The sequence below is a fragment of the Bos indicus genome, chromosome 25 (genome assembly GCF_029378745.1).
Source record: "Bos indicus isolate NIAB-ARS_2022 breed Sahiwal x Tharparkar chromosome 25, NIAB-ARS_B.indTharparkar_mat_pri_1.0, whole genome shotgun sequence".
Classification (NCBI taxonomy): Eukaryota; Metazoa; Chordata; class Mammalia; order Artiodactyla; family Bovidae; genus Bos; species Bos indicus.
The window spans coordinates 20,619,909-20,638,225 of record NC_091784.1 but is presented as its reverse complement, the minus strand read 5'-3'; the positions used below and the strand labels follow the sequence as shown (position 1 = coordinate 20,638,225).

Sequence of the window (18,317 nt, the reverse complement as noted above, 5' to 3'; positions counted from 1 at the left end):
TGTGTTTTCTGCCTTGAGAAGTTCCTTTAGCATTTGCTGTAAAACAGGTTTGGTGATGCTGAATTCTCTTAACTTTTGCTTGTCTGGAAAGCTTTTGATTTCTCCATCAAATCTCAACAAGTTTTGCTGGGTAGAAAATTGTTGGTTGTAGCTTCTTCCCTTTCATCACTTTATATATCATGTCATTCACTTCTGGCTTGTAGAGATTCTGTTGAGAAATCAGCTATGGGAGTTCCATTGTATGCTATTTATCATTTTCCCTTATTGCTTTTAATATATTATCTTTGTATTTATATTTTATCAGTTTGACTACTATGTGTCAGTGTTTCCCTCCATGGTTTTATCTTGCCTTGACTCTCTGCACTTCCTGGACTTGGTTAACTATTTCCTTTCCCATGTTAGGAAAGTGTTAAGCTACTATGCCTTCAAATATTTTCTCAAGTCCTTTCTCTCTCTCTTCTCCTTCTGGGACCCCTATAATGTGATTGTTGGTGCATTTAATGTTGTCCCAGTCATCTCATATACTGTCTTCATTTCTTTTCATTCCCCCCCGCCCCACCCCAAATATTCTGTTCCGTGGCAGTGTTTTCTACCATTCTGTCCTCCAGGTCACTTCATTCTTCTGCCTCAGTTATTCTGCTATTGATTCCTTCTAGTGTATTGTTAATCTCTATTTGTTTGTTCTTTAGTTCTTGAAGGTCTTTGGTAAACATTTCTTGCATCTTCTCCATTCTGTTTCTGAGATCCTGGATCATCTTCACTATCACGATTCTGAATTATTTTCCTGTAAGGTTGCTTATCTCCACTTCATTTAATTGTTGTTCTGGGGTTTTATCTTATCCCTTCATTTGGGACATAACTCTCGGCTTTTTCATCCTGATTAACCTTCTGTAATGTGGTTTTTGTTCTAACACTGTGGAATTGTGGTTCTTCTGGCTTCTTCTGTCTGCCCTTTGGTGGATGAGGCTAAGAGGCTTGTGTAAGCTTCTTGATGGGAGGGACTGGTGGTAGGAAAAACTGGGTGTTGCTCTGGTGAGCATTGCTCAATAAAGCTTTAACACAATTATCTGCTGATGGGTGTGGTTGTATTCCCTTTCTGTTTGATGTTTGACCTGGGGTGACCCAGCCCTGGGGTCTATGGGCTCTATGGTAGGGTTAATGGTGATCTCCAGGAGTTCTTATACCAAGCAGGACCTTAAAGGACTGCTGTTGCCAATGCCTCTGTCCTTGTGGTGAGAACTTGCTGACCCATGCCTCCACAGGAGAACCTCCAACACTAGCAGGTAGGTCTGGGTCAGTCTCTTGTGGGGTCACTGCTCCTTTCCCCTGGGTCTTGGTCACAGCAAGATTGTTTTTTCCTTCCAAGAGTGAAGTCTCTATTTCTTCCAGTCCTGTGGAAGTCCTATAACCAAATTCTTCTGGCTTTCAAGGTCAAATTTCCTGTTGATTCCCAGTTCCTTTGTCAGATTCCCAGGTTGTGAAGGCTGATGTGGGGCTCAGAACCTCTGCAACAGTGGGAAAACTTCTTTGGGATTATTGTTTTCCAGTTTGTGGGTCACCCATCTGGCAGGTATGGGATTTGATTTTATTGTGATTGTGCTCCTCCTACAATCTTGTGGCTTCTTGTCTTTGGACATGGGTGACTTTTTCTGGTGGTTCCCATGCCCTCCTGTCAATGATTGTTCAACAACTAGTTGTGATTCTGGTCCTCTTAAAGGAGAAGATGAGTTCACATCCTTCTACTCTGCAATCTTGAACCAGAAGCCCACCTTTTTCTCAATCTCCCTGTTTTTAGAGGAGCCCCTTACTTCCTCCCACATCTATGCCTGGCATCCCTGAGCCCGGAGTTCCTCTGATTCTATGGTCCTAACCTCATCCGCACATTGGAACCACTCTTGAAGACTTTTAAATTAATTACTTTTTTAAAGATCTAATATCCAAATGCAGTCACATTTTGAGATATTGGAGGTAGGGCTTAGCATATGAATTTTGAAGGGACACAATTCAGCCCATTACTCTTTCTCTTCTCATTCTGTTGTTGTTGAAAACTGGGCATATAGGATGGTGTATCAACTCTGGTATCTGAACCTCCCTGTGTGTTGTTACTGTTAATTTTGTTGTTGTTGCTGCTACTCATTTGCTTAATGACTTCTGTGGACAGTTCTGTAGATTCTGTATTCTCTACAGTATGAAGCCACTTATTTCTCTGATGAACTTAAAAAAAATTCTGGCCTTTAAGCCTGTATTCTAGGAGTCGTCTTAAATCAATATAATTTAGCAACTAGCTAAAAGATTCTTTTAAATATCGAGAGCCAGTAAGTCTACCACCCTTGGCCAAGGAGATCTTTGAACAAAGGCACACCTTCAAATTTCAGGCAGCTTACAAGTCAGCCTCAACTTTCATTGCTTGCGTGTGTAGGGCCTCAACATCAACTAGAAGTAAACGACTGGATTCTTCTCATTTCCTAGGTTACTTCTGGCCATGCATACTACCATTCTGAGCTTTCTAGGTCTGCAGGAATATCAGGACTTTAAAGTCCACTGTGGTCATCTAGCTCTCCAGGTATTCCTTTAAAATTGCTTTCTGGGTAAGCTCTTATTTGACCCAACTGAAAGCACAGCCTTAGCTACCTGTGGTGCTATTACCAGCGGATTTCTATTGCTTTAAATAATTCCCTGGGGTTAGGGATTTTCCTAAAGAGTTGAGCCCTAATTTAAATTCAATAGGAATAATGCCTTGGGAATAGAGTTTTTGAGCTTCTATTTCAGTCAAAGTATTGACAGTCCTCATAAATGGGACTTTTAACAGGGCTCTGAAGAGATCAGTTCTTTCCATCAACTGTGAGGTTCTGGCTTTCATGGATACCACACCACTGAGGGGACGGAGAACCATAGGAACTGTTGTTATTCAGTCACTAAGTTGTGTCCGACCCCTTGCAACCCCATGAACTGCAGCATGCCAGGATTTCCTGTCCTTAATTCTCTTCCAGAGTTTGCTCAAACTCATGTCCATTGAGTGAATGATGCCATTCAAACATCTTATCATCTGTTGCCCTCATCTCCTCTTTCCCTCAGTCTTTACCAGCCTCAGGGTCTTTTCCAGTGAGTCGGCTCTTCACATCAGGTGGCCAAAGTATTGGAGCTTCAGCTTCAACATCAGTCCTTCCAATGAATATTCAGGGTTGATTTCTTTTAGGACTGACTGGTTTGATCTCCTTGCTGCTGTCCAATGGACTCTCAAGAGGCTTCTCCAGCACCATAGTTCGAAAGCATCAATTCTTCAGTGCTCAGTCTTCTTTGTGGTCTAATTCTTACATCAGTACGTAACTGCTAGAAAATCCATAGCTAGGAATAGTTAAAGTGTCACAGGTTTTACTATTTTTTTTAAAAATAGAGGTTCAGTAGTTTTTAAAATAGACACTTTTTAGCTTGTTCTATGCTTTTACTTAATTTCCAATATTGTAAGTTGGTTGATTTTTAAGAATTATTTTCCAAGTATTTCTGTTGCTTTTGTGGAAGAATGGACTCATTCAATCATACAAAGAATTCAAAATTCTCCATCCACTAGGTTTTGGCCTAATTTCTGAGCTTCCCAGGTGGTCTTGTGGTTAAAAAAAAAAAAATTCCTGTCACTGTAGGAGATGCAAGAGATGCAGTTTTGTGTTAGGGTTCACAAGGGGCTGGCTCATAGCGTATTGTTTAAAAATGGCCCATTATGGTTACCTGACAAACAAGGGATGAAGTCACAGTGGCCACATTGCCCTGTGGCATCCTGGTTTTTCCTTAAAGTGATATCCTGTTTTTCTTTGCTGGTGCCAGTTTCTCAAGACTACGTGACCACCCAACCACGAGACCCCTCTGCATGATCACAAGACCCCAGCTGCGTGCTAAAGATAAACAAAGGCCCCCCTTCCTTCAGGGCACAATTTCCTATTGATAGGGTATAAGAAGGGTTGGCTGTAAAGGGAGAGTACTGGTTTCTCTCTAAAGCCAGTCACTTGCTTTCTTCCTATAATAAATCTTTCTCTGCCTGACTGCCCAGCTCATTCTCTTTTTCTCCACACCCGGCTTACAGTTTGATCTCTGGGTTGGGGAGATTCCCTGGAATAAGAGATGGTAACCCACTATAGTGTTCTTGCCTGGAAAATTCCATGGACACAGGAGCCTGGTGCACTACAGTCTATGGGGTCACAAAGAATGGGATATGACTGAGCACACATGCTTTACACATAAATGGACAAAAAAATAAGCTACATAAAAGGGTTGCTTTTAGCATTTAGCAACATAATACAGAAAATTGTTCAGTATATTCACAGTTCTGACAAAAAGTAAACATTAAACAAATGAGTACAGCTGTTTGAGTACTATTTGAGTCACGGCTAAATGAGTACTACTATTTCAAAATAGTAGTTCTGAAAAATCAATCTACTAAGTCTTCAGCCACCTATTTTTAGAAAGATCAATATTGTAAAGGAGATACTGGAATTATTTTACCCTGTGAGAGCTTAGAGAAACATTTTTATATTCTGGTCAGAATACAAATTTGTATGCTAAATTTCACAATAACATAGTATTTTGGCTCTTTTACTCATCCTTTGAAAGGTGATACAATTAGCTGAAAGACCACTGCAGCCAGAATGCTTCCATTAATGATCAACTTTTGTGCCCAGCTGCTGGAAAGTGTACATTTTTGATTTTTGGTTTAGCTGCCTCTAAGACACCACCCTTATGGCAGAAAGTAAAGAGGAACTAAAAAGTCTCTTGATGAAAGTGAAAGAGGAGAGTGAAAAAGTTGGCTTAAAGCTCAACATTCAGAAAACGAAGATCGTGGCATCCGGTCCCACCACTTCATGGGAAATAGATGGGGAAACAGTGGAAACAGTGTCAGACTTTATTTTTCGGGGCTCCAAAATCACTGCAGATGGTGATTGCAGCCATGAAATTAAAAGACGCTTACTCCTTGGAAGGAAAGTTATGACCAACCTAGATAGCATACATCAATCAGGTAATATAGATCTATACAAACTGAATATATCAAAATATATGTGTATGGTTAATGAAGTAATCTTTTCTTCCACTAGAGACCTAAAATATCTCTTGTCCATATTTTATTGGCACACTGCATTAGTAACTTCCAGTTTTACAGAATGTCATGCTGATACAGCTTAAAAGATAAGATTAAATATAACTTGGCTTTATCTTTATAAAGAATTCTGTGACTAACTCTGGTATAAATTGAGCATGAATGTATTACTGCAAAGCATGAAAATAAAACCCATTATAAACTAGAAAAAAAATAAAATAAAAAGCAGAGACATAACTTTGCCAACAAAGGTCCATCTAGTCAAGGCTATGGTTTTTCCAGTGGTCATGTATGGATGTGAGAGTTGGACTGTGAAGAAAGCTGAGTGCCAAAGAATTGATGCTTTGGAACTGTGGTGTTGGAGAAGACTCTTGAGAGTCCCTTGGAGTGCAAGGAGATCCAACCAGTCCATCCTAAAGATCAGTCCTGGGTGTTCATTGGAAGGACTGATGTTGAAGCTGAAACTCCAATACTTTGGCCACCTGATGCAAAGAGCTGACTCATTTGAAAAGACCCTGATGCTGGGAGGGATTGGGGGCAGGAGGAGAAGGGGACGACAGAGGATGAGATGGCTGGATGGAATCAACGACTCGATGGAAAAGAGTTTGAGTAAACTCTGGGAGTTGGTGATGGAGGGAGGCCTGGTGTGCTACGATTCATGGGGTCGCAAAGAGTCGGACATGACTGAGCGACTGAACTGAACTGAACTGAACTGAAGATACTGGTAGTTAGTAGGAAAAGAAAGAAATGGGTAGCTAGATAGCATAGTTAACTTCCTTCTTTGCAAGTGATACATGTAGGTGTTCATATAGCAGCGGTCTCTTTTTTCCTACAGGTCTTACCTTGTACTTCCTGAAGTTCTTGATTCTTAAGCTTTAAAAAAATCTCAAGGTTATTTATGATATTTAGAGCCAAAACAGAATTCCCAGAAATTGAGTAAGGCACAATTGTTCGACCATATTGACTTAAGTCCATTTCTCTGGCAGGCATAATATAATACAAGTTTAGAGTTGTTAAAAGGTAAGTAGTGACAAACAAAATTATTGATATATGTAGCAATGTCAACTTCCAACTGCGCCAATTGAATAGTGCTCTCTTTAAAAACATGGCATGAAATTGCTGGCGGTAAAGTGGAAACTAAAAAGAGGAGAAGAACATAGCATCAGAATTACTCGTGATCCAAGGAAGATATTCAAATTGAAATTCAATGCTTAAAATTTTTATAGCAAAAGATAAACACATATTATACAAATATATTCTTGAATTTAACCAAAGAAAACAAAACGGTATGGAAAAGTTTATTTGTATAAGGTATTAAGGGAAAAGACTTAACATCTGGTTTCTTACCTAACTACACTGAAAATCTTGTCAAGGTGATTTTATTCATTAATATATTTGTATTATTTCTGATTAGAAAAGATTATATTTATTTATTTAATTTAACATCAAACCATAATCTTTCCATCTCTCTTTTTAAGGGAACTAGCCCCATAAAACTTGTATACAACTACTGTCTTTTACTTTATTTAGTATACTAACAATGGTTCGTAGTGAGAAAATGCCCCTAATCTTTGATCAACCAATATCTTCTAAAAGTAAATCTTGGGTCTTGTTAGAACCAAATAAAGGGAAAATTTATTAGAAAATGAGGAGAAACTCTCAGTGATTCTGAGAAATAACAATGGTGAAAGTGACATAGCTGTGGTCTTTATCTAAAACCCATTTCTCCTGCATCAGGAAATTAATGGAGTTGTAGTACAGACTATTTCTTATCTCCTTGACTCTCCTATGGTCATACTCCAAACATCTTTCAGGTTCAGGTAGTATATACACCCAAGCCAAATATACTAGTTTTACATTCTTAATGAATATACTCACCCCAGTATTAAATTTAATGTTAGCAATTTCATTTAATCTGAGTCCTTCATGATTTCTGAATACTCTCCTACTCTGATTCCTGTTTTGTCCTCTTTGGGTTGTTGAAAGAGAAGACTGGATAGATTGAATCTCCATTTCAGAATCTGCCAGCTTATTGACCCTAAATACACACATATACACACAAAAAGCACAAAATATTTTACTTTGACTATACCTTCAATCTATTTTATTTGTCAAATAGCAAACAAATTTCCAAATTTGGAGGACTCTGATCTTTCTTACTGATTGTTAAGTATATTGTATAAAAGCAGTATGATAATGTGAAAGTGAAAGTATTAGTCACTCGGTCCTGTCCAATTCTATGTGACCCCATGGACAGTAGCCCTCTAGTCTCCTCTGTCCATGGGGTTTTCCAGGCAAGAATGCTGGAGTGGGTTGCCATTCCCTTCTTCAGGGGATCTTCCTGACCCAGGGATTGAACCCTGGTCTCCCACATTGCAGGCAGATTCTTTACCATTTGAGCCACCAGGGAAGCCCAAGTATGATAATATTGGCTCTCAATAAACCAGTCAGAGGACTGATGCCAATTCATGGTAAAGTTTCTACCATTCTGTGGTAAGATGAGAAAAACAATTGTAACATATTGCGTTTCATTAAGCTGAATTTATTCAAGTAAAAGCACTTATCTTAAGTCAAAGATAATAACTCTCCTTTGGATGTTAAGGTTTTCTTTATGTTATGAAATGATAGGGCCTTTGGATAGTAGGTATTTTTTAAAAAAAAAATCCTTACATTTTCCATTTAGTGCCTATGTCCAAAGCTGTGTCTTTTGGTATGGATGCTTAAGAAGAATGAAAAAATATACACAAGTAATTATAACCTAAGGAAAAAAAATTCTCTGTCACTTTTCTAAAATTTTTATTCTTCATATTTTATTTATTGGTAATAATTTCCATTAGGAAAACACTATAAAATATAAAAAAAGGAAAGGAAAATAGTTCCAATACCTAGAGATAACCCTGATGAAAAATTTTCCCACACACACATAGACATACTCCCTTACAAGCATATGAATTGTTGTTAGTCTATTTACATGTAGTGTAATTAGTGATATATTTGAGTTTATATCTAACATCTGCCATTTACTTTCTATTTATCTTCTTTTTATTTTCCAATTTAAGTGTGATTGACAAGTGAAAATTACAAATATTAAGGGTATAGAATATGATTTTCAAAAAATTTTTACTTGAGTATATTAGCTTTGTATCTCAGCTTGTAAAGAATCCACCTGCAATGAGGGAGACCTGGGTTGACCCCCGGGTTGGGAAGATTCCCCTAAAGAAGGGAAAGGCTACCCATTCCAGTATTCTGGCCTAGAGAATTCCATGGACTGTGTAGTTTATGGGGTTGCAAAGATTCAGACATGACTGAGCGACTTTCACTTTCATAGTAGCTTTACAATGTTGTGCTAGTTTCTACTGTATAGCAAAATGAATAGATTATACACATACATAAGTAGCAAAAGGCAAAATAGGCAAATTGTACTTCATGAAAATTAAAAACTTTCATGCATCAAAAGACAATATCCACAGAGTAAAAACACAACCTATAGTTTTAGTTCTTATATTTAGGTCTTTGATCCAGTTTGAATGGTGTTAAGTTCTACAGTTTTTCACAAGTGTAGTATGGTGACTATAATTAATAATAATGTATTGTAAATTTGAAATGATGTAGAATAGTAGATCTCAAGTGTTCTTATCACCAAAAAAGAAAATGGTAACTGTATGAAGTGATGGATATGTTAATTAGCTTTATTGTGGTTACTATTTCACAATGTATACACATATCAAAACATCATGTTCTATACTGTATAGCACAGGGAACTCTACTTAATGCACTGTGGTGACCTAGATGGAAGGAGGTCCAAAAGAGAGGGAGATATAGGTATTTGGACCCTTACTTAACACCATTCAAAATGGGTCAAAGACCAAAAACTATAAAACCCTTAGAAGAAAACATAGGACAAAAGATTCACAACAATGTATTTGTTAATGATTTCTTGTTTATGATACCAAAGGGATAAGTAACAAAAGGCAAAATAAGCAAATCGTACTTCACAAAAATGAAAAACCTTCATGCATCAAAGACAATCTCCACAGAGTGAAAATGCAATTTATAGAATAGGAGAAAGTATCTGCCAGTCATAAGTCTAGTAAAGAATTAAGGTCAAGAATATATTAGGGTGGTGAAAAAGTAATTGTAGTTTTGCATTGTTGAAATTTGCTGTTTGATATTAGAATACATTCTAAATAAATGTGATTATATTGTACATCATTTTAATGCACATTTCTCACTATATGCTGTTTTGCTAATGACTTATTCCTTACTGTTTATTTTATATTTATTTGGGACTATGGAAGTGATGTTAGACAAAAAGTAAATTCAAGAGCTTTTTTATTTGAGTTGAAAATGGGTCATAAAAGCAGCAGAGACAACTCACAACATCAACAGTGCATTTGACCCACTAAGTGCTAATGAATGTACAGTGCAGTTGTGGTTCAAGAAGTCTTGCAAAGGAGATGAGAGCCTTGAAGATGAGAAGCATAGTGGCCAACCATCAGAAGTTGACAACAACAAATTGAGAGCCATCACTGAAGCTGAGCCTCTTACACCTACATAAAAAGTTGCCCAAGAACTCAACATTGACCATTCTACAGTCATTTGGCATTTGAAGCAAATTGGAAAGGGAAAAAGCTTAATAAGTGGAATGCCTCATGTGCTGACCCAAAAAAAAAAAAAAAAAAAAAATGGTTGAAGTGTTGTCTTCCCTTAATCTATGCAATAGCAATGAACATTTCTTGATCAGATTGTGATGTGCAACAAAAAGTGGATTGTGTAAGACAGTTAGTGATGACCAACTCAGGGGTTGGACCAAGAAGAAGCTCTAAAGCACTTCCCAAAGAAAACTTGCACCAAAAAAAGGTCATGTTCACTGTTTGGTGGCCTGCTGCCCATCTGACCCACTACAGCTTTCTGAATTTCAATGAAACCATTACATCTGAGAAGTATGCTCAGCAAATTGATGCGATGCACTGAAACTGCAATGCCTACCACCGGCATTGGTCAACAGAAAGGATCTTAATTCTTCTCCATGGCAATGCCCAACAGCACATTGCACGACCAACACTTCAAAAGTTGAACGAATTGGGCTACAGAGTTTTGCCTCATCTGCCATATTCACCTGACCTCTTGCCAACTGACTACCACTTTTTCAAGCATCTCAACAACTTTTTGCAGAGAAAACACTTCCAAAACAAGCAGGATGAGGAAAATGCTTTCCAAGAGGTCACTAAATCCCGAAGCATGGATTTTTATGCTACAGGAATAAACAAACTTATTTCTCATTGTCAAAAGTGTGTTAACTGTAATGGTTCCTATTTTGATTTATAAAGATGTGTTTGAGCCTAGTTATAACAATGTAAAATTCATGGTCTGAAACCAAATTACATTTACACCAGACTAATATATATAAATTCTAAAACTCAACAACAAAAAAGAATCTGACTCAAAAATGGGCAAAGATAAAAAAGAATAAAATACCTAGGAGTAAATCTACCTAAGGAGACAAAACAAAGACCTGTGACTCCAAAACTATAAGATGCTGATGAAAGAAATCAAATGAGATATAAGCATATGAAAAGATATACCATGTTTGTGGATTGGAAGAATCAATATTGTCAAAAACTACATTATCCAAGGCAATCTACAAATTCAGTACAATCCCTATCAAATTACTATGGCATTTTTCACAGAACTAGAACAACAACAACAACAACAAATTTCAAAATTTGTATGGAGACACAGAAGTCCCCACATAGCCAAGCTCACAGTTCAGTACTCAGTCGTGTCTCACTCTTTGTGACCCTATGGAGTGGAGCAGGCCAGGCCTCCCTGTCCATCACAAACTCCTGGAGTTTACTCAAACTCATGTCCATTGAGTCAGTGCTGCCATCCAACCATATCATCCTCTGTCGTCCCCTTCTTCTCCTGCCTCCAATCTTTCCCAGCATCAGGGTCTTTTCAAATGAGTCAGTTCTTCCTAGCAGGTGGGCCAAGTATTGGAGTTTCAGCTTCAGCATCAGTCCTTCCAATGAATATTCAGGACTGATTTCCTTATGGATGGACTGGTTGGATTTCCTTGCAGTCCAAGGGACTCACAAGAATCTTCTCCAATACCACAGTTCAAAAGCATCAATTCTTTGGTGCTCAACTTTCTTTACAGTCCAGCTCTCACATCCATACATGACTACTGGAAAAACCATAGCTTTGACTAGAGAGACCTTTGTCAGCAAAGTAATGTGTCTGCTTTTTAATATGCTGTCTAGGTTGGTCAACACTTTTCTTCCAAGGAGTAAGCATCTTTTAATTTCATGGCTGCAATCACCATCTGCAGTGATTTTGGAGCCCAACAAAATAAAGTTGGACACTGTTTTCACTGTTTCCCCATTTATTTCCCATGAAGTGATGGGACCAGATGCCATGATCTTAGTTTTCTGAATGCTGAGTTTTAAGCCACTTTGGTGTAGTCAATAAGGCAGAAGTAGATATTTTTCTGGAACTCTCATATAGCCAAAGCAATCTTAAAAAAGAAAAAAAAGCTGGAGGAATCAGGCTCCTTGATTTCAGACTATACTACAAAGCTACAGTCATCTAAACAGTATGATATTGGCACAAAAATAGAAAATAGATCAATGGAATAGGATAGAAAATCCAGAAATAAGCCCATGCACTGATGACCAATTAATCTATTACAAAGGAAGCAAGATTGCACAATGTTGGAAAGACAGTCTCTTCAATGTTGCTGGAAAAACTGGAAAGCCACATGTAAAAAATGAAAATAGATCATTATTTAACTCCAGACACAAAAATAAAATGGATTAAAAACCTAAATATGAGACCAGACACTATAAAACTCCTAGAGGAAAACATAGGTGAATATTCACTGACATAAACCACAGGAATAGTTTTTTTTAATACAGTTCCTATAGTAATGGAAATAAAAACAAAATAAATAAATCGGACCTATTTAAACTCAAAAGTTTTTGCACAGCGAAGGAAACAGTAAACAAAATGAAAAGACAACCCACAGATTGGGAGAAAATATTTGCAAATGATGTGACTGACAAAGGATTAGTCTCCAAAATTTGCAAACACCTCATGAACAGTGTAAAAACAAACAATCCACTCAAAAAATGGGCAGAAGAATTAAATAGGCTTTTATTCAAAAAAGACATACAGATGGCCCGTAGGTACAAACAAAGATGGCCAACACTGCTAATTATTAGAAAAATGCCAATCAAAACTACAATGAGATATCACCTCACATCAGTCAGAATGACTATCATCAAACAATAAATGCTGGAGAGGGTGTGGAGAGAAAGAAACCTTTCTACACTGTTGGTGGGAATGTAAATTGGTAGAGTCACTATGGAGAACAGCATGGGGTTCCTTAAAAAAAAACTACCATATGACCCTACAATCCCATTCCTGGGCATATATCCAGAGAATAACATGATTTGAAAAGATACATTCACCCCAATGTTCACTGAAGCACTGTTTACAACAGCCAAGACATGAAAGTAAACTAAATGTCCATCGACTGAGAAATGGCTAAAGAGGATACAGTACATATATGAGAGGGTAACAGGCAGGAAGGCCAGGGGTCTCCAATGGAGGAAATAGGCTGCAAGTGTCAGACATTTTTTATCTCTCTCTTAAGCGGCAGGAGGAAACAAACTAGTGAGATATATATATATATATATATATATATATATATTTTTTTTTTTTTTTTTCCTTCTCTATACAAATTTAAAAAGAGGTTTCTCTTAAAATACTGTGTTGCCATAATGACACCTGGTTCCACCTGAAGTTAACTATTCTCAAACCTTGAGTTAACCAATGCATTCCCCTTATGGAAATGTTTGTCCTTGGAAGCAACCTAGATGTCCATCAGCAGATGAATGGATAAGAAAGCTGTGGTACATATACACAATGAAGTATTACTCAGCCATTAAAAAGAATACATTTGAATCAGTTCTAATGAGGTGGATGAAACGGGAGCCCATTATACAGAGTGAAGTAAGCCAGAAAGAAAAACACCAATACAATATACTAACGCATATATATGGAATTTAGAAAGATGGTAACGATAACCCTGTTATTTTTGTGAGACAGCAAAAGAGACACAGATGTATAGAACAGTCTTTTGGACTCTGCAGGAGAGGGAGGGGGGGGGATGATTTGGGAGAAGGGCATTAAAACATGTATAATATCATATAAGAAATGAATCGCCAGTCCAGGTTCGATGCAGGATACAGGAAGCTTGGGGTTGGTGCACTGGGGTGACCCAGAGGGATGGTATGGAGAGGGAGGTGGGAGGGGGGTTCAGGATTGGGAACATGTGTACACCCGTGGTGGATTCATGTTGATGTATGGCAAAACCAATACAATACTGTAAAGTAAAAACAAACAAACAAACAAAGGTACTACTTAAAAAAAAAAAAAAAGAAATGTTTGTCTTAAGCTATGTTAATGTACTATGCATTTACCCCAGACTCTGTCTTCAAGTGGGTTCTGCCTAATGGCTCAGAACTGACTTGACAAACTATTATGTTATACTCAGACATTGTTCCCTTAATCTATGTAAATGAAACTATTTGTATGATAATCTGCCGTTCTACAAGATTCAAGTCAATCATTTTACCGCCTGAGATGACTCATCTGATGCCAGGATTTTCCCAAAATACATCTTATGGATGAGGGGCCTGGTGCCATTCTGAGTTTTAAGACATTCCTTTCTTTCATGAACATACTGCTAGAGGAGAAAGCAATGGCACCCCACTCCAGTACTTTTGCCTGGAAAATCCCATGGACGGAGTAGCCTGGTGGGCTGCAGTCCATGGGGTCGTGAAGAGTCAGACATGACTGAGCGATTTCACTTTCACTTTTCACTTTCATGCATTGGAGAAGGAAATGGCAACCCACTCCAGTGTTCTTGCCTGGAGAATCCCAGGGAAGGGTAAGCCTGGTGGGCTGCCGTCTCTGGGGTAGCACAGAGTCAGACACGACTGAAGCAACTTAGCAGCAGCAGCGGCAGCAGCAGCAGTGACTATATAGTGAAGAGGAACTAAAAAGCCTCTTGATGAGAGTGAAAGAGGAGAGTGAAAACGTTGGCTTAAAGCTCAACATTCAGAAAACTAAGATCATGGCATCTGGTCCCATCATTTCATGGGAAATAGATGGGGAAACAGTGGAAACAGTGTCAGACTTTATTTTGTTGGGCTCCAAAATCACTGCAGATGGTGATTGCAGCCATAAAATTAAAAGATGCTTACTCCTTGGAGGGAAAGTTATGACCAATCTAGATAGTGTATTGAAAAGCAGAGACATTACTTTGCCAACAAAGGTCCATCTAGTCAAAGCTATGGTTTTTCCAGCGGTCATGTATGGATGTGAGAGTTGGACTGTGAAGAAAGTTGAGCACCAAAGAATTGATGCTTTTGAACTGTGGTGTTGGAGAAGACTCTTGAGAGTCCTTGGACTGCAAGGAGATCCAACCAGTCCATTCTAAAGGAGATCAGTTCTGGGTGTTCATTGGAAAGACTGATGCTAAAGCTGAAACTCCAATACTTTGGCCACCTCATGCGAAGAGTTGACTTATTGGAAAAGACCCTGATGCTGGGAGGGATTGGGGGCAGGAGGAGAAGGGGACGAGAGGATGAGATGGCTGGATGGCATCACCGACTTGATGCACACGAGTTTGAGTAAACTCCAGGAGTTGGTGATGGACAGGGAGGCCTGGCGTGCTGTGATTCATGGCGTCACAAAGAGTCAGACATGACTGAGTGACTGAACTGAACTGAACGGAGTGACTATATAACATCCAGCTAAAAACTAGCAGGGGGGTACTCTTTCTGCCCCCTTCTGATGCCTATGACAGAAGCTTTCTCTATCTCCTTTATACTTTAATAAAACTTCATTACACAAAAGCTCTGAGTGATCAAGCCTCGTCTCTGGCCCAGGATTGAATTCTTCTCCGGAGGCCAAGAATACTGGCATCTTTTTGTGGGTCAACAACAACCTTTCACCTATACAACGGAATACTACTCAGCCATTAAGAAGAGTGAAATAATGCATTTGAAGCAACATGGACGGACCTAGAAAGTGTCATACTGAGTGAAGTAAGTCAGAGAGAGAAGGAGAAATAGTATATGACACACCTTATATGTGGAATCTAAAATGAAATGATACAAATAAATGTACTTACAAAGCAGAAAGAGTCTCATAAATTAGAAAACAAACTTATGGTTGCCAGGGGGAAGGGATAATTAAGGAGTTTGAGATGGTCATGTACACACTGCTATATTTAAAAATGGATAACCAACAAGGAACTATTTTATAACATGCGGAACTCTGCTCAATGTTATTGGTAGCCTGGATAGAAGGGGGCTTTGGGGTAGAATGGATACATGTATATGTGTGACTGAGTCCCTTCATTGTTCACCTGAAACTATCACAACATTGTTATTTGGGTCGGTAAGTGCCCAAATGCTACTGGAGATCATTGGAGGAATAACTCCAGAAAGAATGAAGGGATGTGGCCAAAGCAAAAACAATACTAGTTGTGGATGTGACTGGTGATAGAAGCGAGGTCTGATGCTGTAAAGTGCAATATTGCACAGGAACCTGGAATGTTAGGTCCATGAATCGAGGCAAATTGGAAGTGGTCAAACAGGTGATGGCAAGAGTGAATGTCCACATTCTAGGAATCAGCGAACTGAAATGGACTGGAATGGGTGAATTTAATGCAGATGACCATTATATCTACTACTGCGGGCAGGAGTCCCTTAGAAGAAATGGAGTAGCCATCATGGTCAACAAGAGTTCGAAATGCAGTACTTGGATGCAAACTCAAAAATGACAGAATGATCTCTGTTCGTTTCCAAGGCAAACCATTCAATATCACAGTAATCCAAGACTATGCCCCAAGCAGTAATGCTAAAGAAGCTGAGGTTGAACGGTTCTATGAAGACCTACAAGATCTTTTAGAACTAACACCCCAAAAAGATGTCCTTTTTATTATAGGGGACTGGAATGCAAAAGTAAGAAGTCAAGAAACACCTGGAGTAACAGGCAAATTTGGCCTTGGAGTGCAGAATGAAGCAGGGCAAAGGCTAATAGAGTTCTGCCAAGAGAACACACTGGTCATAGCAAACACCCTCTTCCAACAACACAAGAGAAGACTCTACACATGGACATCACCAGATGGTCAACACTGAAATCAGATTGATTATATTCTTTGCAGCCAAAGATGGAGAAGCTCTATGTAGTCAGCAAAAACAAGACTGAGAGCTGACTGTGGCTCAGATCATGAACTCCTTATTACCAAATTCAGATTTAAATTGAAGAAAGTAGGGAAAACCACTAGACCATTCAGGTATGACCTAAATCAAATCCCTTATGATTATACAGTGAAAGTGAGAAATAGATTTAAAGGACTATAGATGATAGACAGAGTGCCTGATGAACTATGCACGGAGGTTCGTGACATTGTACAGGAGACAGGGATCAAGAACATCCCCAAGAAAAAGAAATGCAAAAAAGCAAAATGGCTGTCTGGGGAGGCCTTACAAATAGCTGTGAAAGAAGAGAAGCAAAAAGCAAAGGAGAAAAGGAAAGATATAAACATCCGAATGCAGTTCTAAAGAATAGCAAGGAGAGATAAGCAAGGCTTCCTCAGCGATCAATGCAAAGAAACAGAGCAAAACAACAGAATGGGAAAGACTAGAGATCTCTTCAAGAAAATTAGAGATACCAAGGGAACATTTCATGCAAAGATGGGCTCGATAAAGGACAGAAATGGTATGGACCTAACAAGCAGAAGATATTAAGAAGAGGTGGCAAGAATACACAGAAGAACTGTACAAAAAAGATCTTCTCGACCCAGATAATCATGATGGTGTGATCACTCACCTAGAGCCAGACATCCTGGAATGTGAAGTTAAGTGGGCCTTAGGAAAAATTACTACAAACAAAGCTAATGGTGATGAATTTCCAATTGAGCTATTTCAAATCCTAAAACATGATGCTGTGAAAGTGCTGCACTCAATATGCCAGCAAATTTGCAAAACTCAGCAGTGGCCACAGAGCTGAAAAAGGTCAGTTTTCATTCCAATCTCAAAGAAAGGCAATGCCAAAGAATGCTCAAACTACCGCACAATTGCACTCATCTCACACACTAGCAAAGTAATACTCAGAATTCTCCAAGCCAGGCTTCAGCAGTACTTGAACCTTGAACTTCTAAATGCTCAAGCTGAATTTAGAAAAGGCAGAGGAACCAGAGATCAAATTGCCAACATACATTGGATGTATGTTCTTCAGTGGAAGAAGCAAGAGAGTTCCAGAAAAACATCTACTTCTGAAGCTGAAATTCCAATACTTTGGCCACCGTTGGGAAGAACTGACTCATTTGAAAGACCCTGATGCTGGGAAAGATTGAAGGCAGGATTAAAAGGGGACAACAGAGGATGAGATGGTTGGAGAGCATCGTCGACTCAATGGACATGAGTTTGAGTAAGCTCCAGGAGTTCATGATGGACAGGGAAGCTTGGTGTACTGCAGTCCATGGGGTCACAGAGAGTCAGACACGAATGAGCGACAGAAGTGAGCTGAACTGAACTCCTTATATAACATAATATCATCCAAGTTATTAACACAATTTCCCCCTATTTTTTTGAATACTGTCACCTTATTTATTTAACTTATATGCAGAGTACATCATGCGAAATGCTGGGCTGGATGAAGCACAAGCTGGAATCAAGATTGCCAGGAGAAATATCAGTAACCTCAGATATGCAGATAACACCACCCTTATGGCAGAAAGTGAAGAGGAACTGAAGAGTCTGGTGATGAAAATGAAAGAAGAGAGTAAAAAAGCTGGCTTAAAACTCAACACCCAAAAAACAAAGATCATGGCACCTGGTCCCATCACTTCATGGCAAATAGATGGGGAAACAGTGGAAACAGTGACAGACTTTGTTTTGTTGGGCTCCAAAATCACTGCAGATGCTGACTGCAGCCATGAAATTAAAAGATGCTTGCTCCTTGGAAGAAAAGTTATGACCAACCTAGACAGCATATTAAAAAGCAGAGACATTACTTTGCCAACAAAGGTCTGTCTAGTCAAGGCTATGGTTTTTCCAGTAGTCATGTATGGATGTGAGAGTTGGACCATAAAGAAAGCTGAGAGTTGAAGAATTGGTGTTGGAGAAGACTGTTGAGAGTTCTTGGACTTCAA

General features: G+C 38.8%; 1 protein-coding gene across 1 annotated transcript in view; it reads right to left on the bottom strand.

Moving 5' to 3' along the window:
• LOC109578125 (phospholipid-transporting ATPase ABCA3-like) overlaps positions 1–18,317 on the bottom strand; it is a 204,253-nt gene that overhangs the window by 50,826 nt on the left and 135,110 nt on the right. Inside the window, exons 17-18 of the mRNA XM_070779778.1 lie at positions 6,962–7,121; positions 5,926–6,220 (exon numbers count right to left, since the gene is read on the bottom strand). Of these exons, the coding sequence (XP_070635879.1) occupies positions 5,926–6,220; positions 6,962–7,121 (455 nt within the window). The remainder of the gene's footprint in view (positions 1–5,925; positions 6,221–6,961; positions 7,122–18,317) is intronic.